Here is a 10,721-nt window from a genome sequence, read left to right on the forward strand (position 1 = left end):
TTACTCTATGTCTTTGGCTTTTTTCAAAGTATTTATTTATTTATTTATTTATTTATTTATTTATGGTACTGGGGATTGAACCCAGGTGCATTCTACCTCTGAGCTATACCCCATTCCTATATTTTAACTTTTATTTTGAAACAGGGCCTATTGTGAATTCTCTTAGGGTTTCATTATTCAAGATGGATGCTGACCACTGGTTTGAATGCACTTCCAGCTGTCTGTATAGGGCTACTTCCAAACTAAGCTGGGCAGTTTTGAGGATTAAGGGTAGTTTTAGTCCACACAGATTGTTTCCAATATGTGAATGGGATTATGTTCTAAGATTTGTCATAATCTGTTCAAAACACGGAAAATTCCCCCACTGTGTGCATGAATTGTATGTATGCATGGATGTTTGTATCACATTAAACCTCACAATGATGTATAATTTCAATGCATTAATAAAAGTATTTCAAAACATCTCAACAAAAAAGTTATAATGTTCAACAAAATGTTATAGCAATATTTTTGTATAAAATGTTTTAAATTATTTTCAGTGTTATATACATACAACTTTTATATGAAAAAATAGGTGAACTTTTTTGGGTTTTTTGAGTTTAGGGATGGAACCCCGGGGGGTATTCGACCTCCAAGTCATACCACCTGCCCTATTTTTTTTTTTTTAGTCTTTATTTTGAAACAGGGGTCTCACTAAGTTGCAGAGGACCTCACTTAGAACATAATCCCATTCACATATTGGAAACAATCTGTGTGGACTAAAACTACCCTTACTCCTCAAAACTGCCCAGCTTAGTTATTTGGAAAGTAGCCCTATACAAACAGCTGGAAGTGCATTCAAACCAGTGGTCAGCATCCATCATGAATAATGAAACCCTAAGAGAATTCAAAATAAAATTAGAACTAAGTCAATTACCTTTATTATTTAATATCAACCTAGAAGTTCTGGCCAATGCAAAGTGTAAAGCTGAAGAAAAATTATAGCTACAAGAAAGGAGGTGAGAAATAATGCAGTCATCTACAAGGACTGATAAAGAATGCTCAGTAAGATGCTGCTTTCAAAATAAATACCCATGCAGTAGCTGAGGCTGTCCACGAACCACGATCCTTCAGTCTCAGCCTCCCAAATGTAAAATGTTTTTTTTTGTGTGTGGTACTGGGGTTCCTGGAAGCCCTTCTACCTCCGGGCTACACTCCGAGACCTATTTTATACTTTTTATTTGGAGACAGAGTCTGTTAAGCCAGCGCCGCTGGCTTTGAACCTGCGTGATCCCCCTGTCTCCTCCCAAACGTGGGGGATTACAAGCGTGCACTACCATGCTCGGCTATAGCAATATTATCTAATTTCACTTATACACTTATTGACCCCCAAGACTCCAGAACGAAGTCCAGCCTCAAGTATGAGGTTTTTGTCTCTGGTATGCTACATGCAGGATTCACTAGTTGGAGGTACCAGGAGATGTGCCTGCAGCTCAGTCTGGGTCAGATTTATTCATGAATGAGTCAACAAGGTGTGTGTGTGTGTGTGTGTGTGTGTGTGTGTGTGTGTGTGTGTGTTCATTATGGCACATTATATTAGATACTACCTTTATCCCCATTTCATGGATGAGAAAAGTGATGCTCTGAGACTTGCCTTTATAAGTTTTACAAACATCAGTTCATTATGAATCTTCACTATGAAATTAGGAAAGAAAAAATTTTTCTGAAAAAGGTCAGACTTATAGCCCGGTGCTTCTCAAAGCTTAATATGCATATGAATCACCTTGAAAGTCTTGTTAAAATGCAGACTCCCATTCAATAGGTTTTGGGTGAGCCAGTTTCTGCATTTCTGAACAGTTTCCCAGGTAGCATCAGTGCTGATGGCAAGTAGATCACATTGGAGTATACAGGCTCTAGTCTACTTGATTATAAATCTTTAGTGATCAGCGTGATTCTAATTAAAATAAAAACTTTCAACTTACAAACCACCTTCACTTATGAGAACTAGATTTGGTCACACCTAGAGTCCATTCATTATGAGCAGAGGAAGGGCTTCCCATGATACCTTTTAATTTGGTCCTTCTGGTCAGTCCAGGGAAGTTGTAGATGTAGATGTGGGGTTTTAGCTTCCGGTCAGAAAAAGCCACAACTTCATAAGCAATGTTAGTTGCCACGACGCCCACAATTCCATTAATACACTGGAGTACAGTCTTGTTCTTGGTTTCAATATTAATAAATATTACATAGTTCCCACAAGGGTAGCAAATGGTTTCTTCATTGACAAAATTAACATTCTGTTTAGGGAATCCTTGCACCCATCTTTGGGAAAAGATACGTTACCATCAATATAACACATTTCAAATGCTTTTTCTTTTTGTTAACAAAGCAAACAAAAAGTCATAACAATTTGAAACACATCTATATTCACTCCTTTTCTGCTCAGCAGTCTCCACGATGAAAGAGCACGTCTGCTGGCAGCAAAATCAGTTTGAGTCAATGTGTATAGAAATTTAAATGTTGGCCTAAATCTCCACAGGTCTGAAGAGCCTCTATGAAGAACTTTTTCAGTAAAGAACAACTCTGAACAAACATAGAAAGCTTCATAGGGATTTCTGGAGCCTTGTGTACTCAGAAGAGAAAAAGGTAAAATAACAGAGAGACAGAAAGAAAACACAGGGTGCATCTTTTATAATTTTCACTTCTAAAACAAACTTTAAAAACAACCTCCAGTGGGGCAGAATGCTTTGTGATGGTGAGACAGGGGAAAAAAGCTCTTTTACACAGATGAAGACTATGTAGCCATATACTGGACCAAAAAAACATAGGTAAATGCAGAAAACAAAAAGAACAGAGTCGACGTGAATGGAAGGTTGGAACACAAAAGGAACATATTTTTAAGTAAGGAGTGCTTGGTAGTTATATGCTAGAAGGAAGAGGGCCTGCGATAAGGGAGATTCTGATTTCATTTATAAATCAAAGATAATAGAGAAAACTAAGATCATAGAGAAAGCCGGTGAAGGACACTGGTTTGGTGAGTAATCTCAACGGATGGGCGAGCGGGGGGCTGAGGAAGAGAGCGCGGGTAATACTATAGACTGTGGCAGGAAAGAAATGCCACCTCTATTTGTGCAGCGCTTTCTGTGTTTCAAAGCCAGCTGCAAATGCAAGTCAACCCAAAGGCAATGGACGAGACAAGGAAGGAACCGATAGTCCCAACTGTGGGGGGAAATCACTTAAGACAACAAGAATGTTATGGGGGTTGTCTCGGGTCGGGGGAGGGGGGGACGGAGGACTATGTATCAAAGGCCAGGGAACCGAGTCACCGCAGAGAATACTAAACCAGAGAGGAGGCAGAAATGATGGGCCAAGGAGAGGGATCTTGGGAAAGCGCAAAAGTGTCGAGGTCGTAGAAAATAAACCGGGAAAGACGATTGGAGACTGGTCACTGGAGGAGCAGAAAGAAGAGGTCGCACAGGGAGTCTGCGGAAAAGGCTGGCGAGGCGGAAAGCCGTTGCGGGGAAGCAGATCTACGGAAGGAGAAGGCGGAGGGTAAGGAGGGCTCCTAGGAGGTCAGGGGTTTCTGCAAGACAAAAGCCACAGGGTCCGCGGGCGCCGCACCTCACAGACAGCGTCGCGTTGCTGGAGGAGTGGGTAGCGTAGGGAGGCTCTTCTCGCTCCCGGCTTTGCGCCATGGCTGTGTGTCTTTCGGTCTGGCGGTGGGCAGCAAACGCAGACCCTGGCGCAGGTTTGGTAACAGTTTGTTGGTGGCAGAGGTTCCCAGGATGCGCCACTATTTACATCCGTCTCCAGGAGACCGCAACCCCTGCGCCCATTGGCTCCGCCCTTGGCACGCCCTCACTCTCTCGCCAAGCGGATTGGTGGAAGCGCTGCTGCGTCTTAACCAATGGATGAGAGTCGAGCGAAGCAAAGGGCGCCCCCCTCCGCCCCCAGGTGCTGGAGAGACCTAGCCTGGGCCAAATAATTACAATACTAATAAATCTAAGAACAGCTATTATTTTGAGCGTTGGAAAGGCCAAACTTTGTTCCAAGTTCCACTCAGGTTCAGTTAGTCTTCATATTTCCCAGTCAGCCCCATATAGCCGAAAAAGAAAGTGAAAAGTAATTTGTTCAAGGTTATAAAGCTCAGTGGTTAAGCCCAGGTCTAGTCTAAATCCAGAGTTCCACGCCTTCATTGCTGTACAGCACTTTCAGAAGTACCCTCTGCTACCTCAAGGGAGCGGACAGCTTTCGGAAGTCACCAGCTTGTCACTGCGTCGCAGGCTCGGTCCCCCTCCCCCCGCTGCCCTCCCTCCCTCCCCCTCGCCTTCCCTTCCTCTTCTCGGGTTCTTTCCTTTTCCTGGAGATGGAACCAAGGACCAGGTGAAGGGCAAGTGAGGATTCTACCCTTTATTCTAAGAGCCATGAAAAGACATTAAGCTGTTTTAAGCAAGGGAATGACATGGTCAGATCTATGTTTATAACAGATCATTCTGGCTGCAGCAGGATATCAGGTGGGTGGGGAACAGAGAGAATTGACATAGAAAGATCTTCCAGGAGTCTGTTACAACATCCTGACAAGTGGACCTGCTACACCAGGATTTCTTTACTATTGGGATGGGGGTGGGTGGGTAGAGATGCCTCTGCAGTGTAAGTGTTCACACTGCATCTCTGACAGTAGCATTTCTATAGTAGTGATTATCTCAAGTGTCTATGGATGTTGTCAGATACATCTACCTGGGAGGTGGGGGGCAATGTGTTAAAAAGTTATTTTAGAAGGTAAAAGTCTGTAAGAGTTGATGCTGGTCTGATAAAGACGAGTAAAGGAAAAGGAAGAACCAAGGATGCTCTAGAGTTCTGATACACAGCCGGAGATGGCGGTGCCCTTCATTAAGGTGGGGTGGAGGGAAAATGGAGACATATACATCTGTACTAGAGTCTGTATGTTGAGATATGAATGGCAACCACACATGGTACTGAGTGTTTAGGAACTGCAGAAAACTGACCCACAAAATCCCACATTTGCAAGTCTCAGAGAGAAGTGGGACTTCAGCACTTGTTTTTGCAGCTTGCAGCTGTACTTCTCCATGGGCCTCTTCCCTCTTGGCCTACATTTTCCTAACTCCTGACTATGTCACATACTTTTGACAAATTAGTCTTTAAGAAAAGATAACATAGAAGGAAGACTTTGTAGGAGATGATGGAAAGGGGAAAATGGTGCTTGCAGGAATGAGAAAATACAGACTAACAAAAAGTAAGGAAGTTACCCCCTCCAGAGGCAGGAGGCTTCTGATGGCTTGGAGCCTTGGATCCTGGGCAGATTTGTAGAACATTGACATCTGAAGACTCTAATGGAGAATTCATTGAAATTAACACAGGGACCATTAATGGATAGAGAGAGGCGGGCTTGAGAGGCCCAATATACACCCTCCCAGGGCATCTATTTCCTCCAATTATATCTATCCACCTTTCTATAGTTTACGTCACTTCCCAATGGCCATATAAATCATTACTCCATCAGATGGATCAATCCATTGATGAGGTCATAGCTCTCTTGATCCAGTCATTTTCTTAAAGGCTTACCTCTAAACATTCCTGCATTGGGGACCAAGTCCTCAACATATGAGTCTTTGGGGGACACTTTAAAGCATCATCAAAGTGTTACACAGTGTTTAAAGATCCTAGTTCACTATCACTCCACATTCCATAGGGAATAATGTCATCTAAACTTACATCCTCTTCAAAAGCATCACCTCATTTGTCTTAAATTCTCACAAAAGTCAAAGCTTAAAAGCAGTAAAATCTAGCAGTGTGCTCTATTTTATACCATTTCATCTGACTTCCTTCCTTTGAATTTCCTTGGCCTTTAGGGTTTTTCAACTTGTGTTCTATTAGACAAGATAAAAAGAAACAGTACTTTCCAAAAAAAAAAAATACATGCTCTGTGGCTTCTTTGTGGGTGGAAACCTGGCATGGCAAATTTAGAATTGGGTATTGTGCTATATTCTAGGACAAAACTTGAGTCAACAGTAAGAAAGTATGCATGAAGCGGTGAGCATTTGAGTTCAGAGTTTATTCTCAAAAGCTATGAAGTTTAGAGAAAAGAACCCTCAACCTAAAAGTCCTAGTTCTTATTCTATTTCTGACTTTTCCAAGATATGTGATGAAGCCAGGCGTGGTGGCGTACACCTGTAATCCTAGTACTTGAGAGGCTGAGACAGGAGGATCACAGATTCTCTGCCAGCCTCAGCTACTTAGTGAGCAGGCGCTCTGCAGCTTAGTAAGACCTCGTTACAAAATAAAGAATAAAAAATAGGTCTGAGATATAGCTTGGAGGTAGAATGCCTCTGGGTTCCATCCCCAGTATCACACACACACACACACACACACACACACACACACACACACACACAGATATGTTATAAATAGAAAGCCACTTGACCTCACCATCTATAAAGTGGACATTAACATTGGCCTGGCTACTCTTGCAGGGATGCTGTAGGGCTCAAATGAAATACTGCACATAAAAGAGATTTTTATATAAAATTCACAGTAAAGATAAAGGGCTCTGTTGCATGATTGCAAGTCATTTCCTTCCACTGTGGGGCCTGAGGGAAAAAAAGGTGATTTGCTTCCACACTGAAACCATGCACTTGGGTAGGCTGGATACATAATCACAAAGCCATGTTAAATTATTTTTGTTGTTGTTTTGTTTTTTATGAATGCAAAGGATACTACTGGGGCTAATGTTAAGATCGTGCAATTCCTTTAAATTGCTTATTAGTGAGGAGGTAGAAAGGAGCTGTTCTCTCTCTCGCAGGTCGTGTTGGCTCTGAGAGAAGGCAGAGTGCATCTGAGGACACGTGGCTCGGGTGACTCTCGAGTAGTGACCTGAAGGCCTCTGCTGGACATCATGGCTGGCCAGGCCCCTAGGGGTGACCTGTACCTCTCTTCTGGCAGATCGCGTGGACTCTGGGAGAAGGTAGTTTGCAACTGATGGGCACTTGGCTCGGGCGACACTCGGGTAGTGACCCTGAAGGCAGCTACTAGACCCCGGAGTTCCGACTGCCCCTATGGGGTGTTCGGCCACTTTTCTCTATTCCCTTCTGGCAGATCGTGCGGACTCTGGAAGAAAGCAGCCTGCACCTGATTCAGCTTGGGCTACTCTATTGTCCTGAAGGCAGCTGCTGGACCCCGAGTTCCAGCCCCTTTGGGGGTGTTCAACCACTCCCCCCCTCTTCCCTGCTGCTTCCAATAAACCTTTTACTCCCCTTCCTGAGGTCTGCGGGTGTCATTCTCAGCGCAGACAAGAACTCGCCGGGTTTTCTCTCAAGAAACCCCCGTTTCATTAGCATTGGCAGCACATATATATGTTCTACAGCAGTTATACTTTGGGACACACCAGTGGTCAATAAGATCTACCTACTAGGTTGGGGCCAGAAACTTTTTAAAAATGAAAAAACACAGAAGGAATTTCACAGTGCATTGATTAAACGCATAAATGCTGGTGTGTGTGTGTGTGTGTGTGTGTGTGTGTGTTTTGTGTTTTCCGCTTGGTCATGAAATAAAATATATTTTTTCCATTTTAAAAAGTTTGCAAAGCCTCAGCAACTTCGCAAGACCCTCCATAATTTAGTGAAACCCTGCTTCCAAATGAAAAATAAAATAAGGCTCGGGTTGTAGCTTAGAAGTAGAATGCCCCGGGGTTCACTACCCCATAGGCCCCCTACAAATTGGCAAGTACTTTAAAAGAATTGTTAGAAAGACATACTGCATTTCACCAAATCTAAAATGATAAAGGGGAAATAATCTACCAACTACACTACAGCAGAATTCTAGAATTTTTACTTTACACACATTGAAAAAGAGCTCCTTTAGATTCAAACAGGCTTTTTATCATAAAAGAAATCTTTAGCCCATTTAGAAATGGATTTTTATCCTCTCCTACTCTTGTGCAAGTGTAAAAAGGGAAGTGTAAGTGGCATAAATTCAAGTATTGCTTCAACTCATTCAATTTTAGAATCTAGCTCTTCTGAATAATTTTTTCAACCCAGAGTGCTAGCATGCATTCCATTCTCCCAACGTTGTCCTCTGTGCCAGCAAGAGAACTGAATCTGAAACGCAGTTGCGTTCTCTCTTCTTACCTCTGGGATTTGCTTCTGAGCCCTTGATATCTACCCTGCAACAAGCACAGGCAATCACACCTGTGTCGGGACTGCCACCAGCCTATGGTGATTTTAACTGCACCTCTACTTCAGAGGTGTTATAAAACACCAAAAAATGTGAATCCTAGAAGGAAACATGGTAGCAGTTAAGAAATGACTCTAGTGCCAGAATAAAGTTGAAAAACCAGCTCCACCCTTTGCAGGTATTTAGATCTTGAGAAAGTCACTTAACCTTTGGCCCCTAATTTTTTCCACGAGATAACCATCTCAACACTTAATTCTTAGGATTGTTGTGGGATTTAAAGGTTTTTTCCCCCCAATTTAAAACATTTAGCAGATACCTGGCAGGAAGTGCGTACTCAGCAGATGGGATTATCTCTGCGTGCTGCTTGCAAGTTTTCACTTCACAATGTATCTCAAACATGTTTTTGTGTCAGTATATGTAGATATACATCCTCTCTTTTAACAGTAGGGTTTTTTTTCTGTTCTTACTGAAAAATCGGTTTCTTATATTTTAAATTTTTCCAAAATAGCATGTAGTAAAAAATTTAATTCTATAAAAAGATTTTTCAAATGACAGGTCTTCCCACTCACCCTTTCTTATCTCAATGCTATTCTCCAGAAGCCATCTTCCAACTGAAGAAATGGAAGGTGGCTAACACCCTGGAAGCATCCCCTCCACACAATGCACCCTCCCTCTTCCAAGGCGGCCAACAGCCTACCAGTACCCCCTCCACGCAATGCACCTTAACGTTTCCTGTCACTTCCTCCTCCCCGGCATGGCCACTATCCTGAATTCTATGGTTATTGCCTCCTGCTTTTCAATTCTGTCACGATATACATGTGCCATAACCAATGTGCTGCTTAATTGTGCATGTTTTAAAGTATATAGAAGGTAGACATGGTGGCAATCACCAGTAATCCCAGTACTTGGGAGACAGGAGGATTGCAGGTTCAAGGATAAGGTCAGCAATTTAGCAAGGCCCTCGGGAACTTAGTGAGATCCTGTTTCAAAATAAAAAATAAAATAGGGCTAGGAGTGTAGCTCAGAGGTAGACTACCTCTGGGTTCAATCTCAGGTAGTTACACACACACACACACACACACACACACATGCTGTGTGTTAATATATATAGTTATGCCATCTATTTATTTGTGACTTGTTTTTATGACTCAGTCTTATGTGTTTAAGATACACTTACATTGACAGCTATAGCTTTAGTGTGTTAGTTTTTATTGCTGAATAATTGTCATTATATGAATATACCACAATTTACCTACTCTCAAAACATTTGTTTTGTTTTGGTACTGAAGATTTAACCCAGGGATATTCTACCTCTCAGCTACATCCCTTACCCTATTAAAATAATTTTTTGAAACAGAGCCTCACTAAGTTGCTGACGGTTCACTAAATTGCTGAGGCTGGCTTTGAACTTGAAATCTTCCTGTGTCCGCCTCCCCACTACTGGGATTAGAAAGATTTTCAAATGACAGGTCTTCCCACTCATCCTTTCTTATCTCAGTGCTATTCTCCAGAAGCACCTTCCTGGCTGGGCTGGGGGTCTGGGAGGTCAGGGCCAGGGTCAGGGTCAGAGGCAGAGGGCAGACAGGACCTTAGGTTGGGGTGGTGGTGGGTGCTTCTGAGCATTTGTGTTACAGTTTGAATGGTGGGGGTTCTAAAACTAAAATTTGTTGAATAGAAAAATTAAAACCGGCAGCTCAGTGCAGCTTTAACAAACCTTTATTACAAAATTAGGAAATGAAGCGGTAGGAAATAGAGAAGAGAAGGAAAAAGCAGCCTGCTGATCCGCATGCTGGAGAGCCCGAAAATGGAACTCTGGCCCTTTTCGGGGACGCTGACCTTTAAATAGATTTTGTATTGGTAACTTTCTCATCAGCATTACCAAGGCAATGGGCTAGTTACTTATGCCTTAGCCAGGTTGTGCCTCTTGTCTCCGGACAGTGCACCTACTAAGTGCAAGGGTCAAGAATCTACCTGGCCCTTGTCTCTACTGTACTGGGGAGTATTAGTGGCTCATCAACTAGGGTGCTTTGAAGCCACACACAAGTTTACCTTTCCTATGCCCAGGCCGGATCACAGAGGAGAGGAGGTAAACAGAGGCACCGGTTGCTTCTGTTGTTAATTTTAGGGCTAAGGGCTTCAGTTGACTCTAAGGCCTTTACTATAGATTAATCCTTAGAATGAAGGGCAAAGACAGGGAGGAACTCTGCATTATAATAGCTGCGGCCCCCTCCCTGCCTGAGTGCCTGCACAGCATCTAGGCTCTGACTGTATTTTACACTTTGGAAATTATCAAAGCAATTTTCCAATACCGGCACATTGATACATTTTGATGCCTCTTCCCAATACTGGTACATTTGGAGCCACTTTGGTGTATCTCCGAATGGTGAGTATCTTGGTGGAGTTTGATGCAATACCACCCCCCCCCCCCAAAAAAAAAAAACCCACAAAAAACCCTGAGGCCAGCCCTGGGCGGGGGCACCTATGCAGTTGGGGCCGCAGCACCGCAGCTTTCTCGCAGAGCAGGGCACCTAGACCTGCATCCAGCCTTCTCCTGA

General features: G+C 43.0%; 1 protein-coding gene across 1 annotated transcript in view; it reads right to left on the bottom strand.

Moving 5' to 3' along the window:
• The window catches only part of CFAP43 (cilia and flagella associated protein 43), a gene marked incomplete at its 5' end in the record, with an annotated part of 103,662 nt that extends 99,991 nt beyond the window's left edge, over window positions 1-3,671 (bottom strand). Inside the window, 2 exons of the mRNA XM_080694860.1 lie at window positions 2,045-2,298; window positions 3,598-3,671. Coding sequence (XP_080550986.1) covers window positions 2,045-2,298; window positions 3,598-3,671 — 328 coding nt within the window. The remainder of the gene's footprint in view (window positions 1-2,044; window positions 2,299-3,597) is intronic.
• Between the last annotated feature and the right edge of the window lie 7,050 nt (window positions 3,672-10,721).

Source organism: Muscardinus avellanarius (genome assembly GCF_963383645.1).
Source record: "Muscardinus avellanarius genome assembly, chromosome: 4".
NCBI classification, from domain to species: domain Eukaryota; kingdom Metazoa; phylum Chordata; class Mammalia; order Rodentia; family Gliridae; genus Muscardinus; species Muscardinus avellanarius.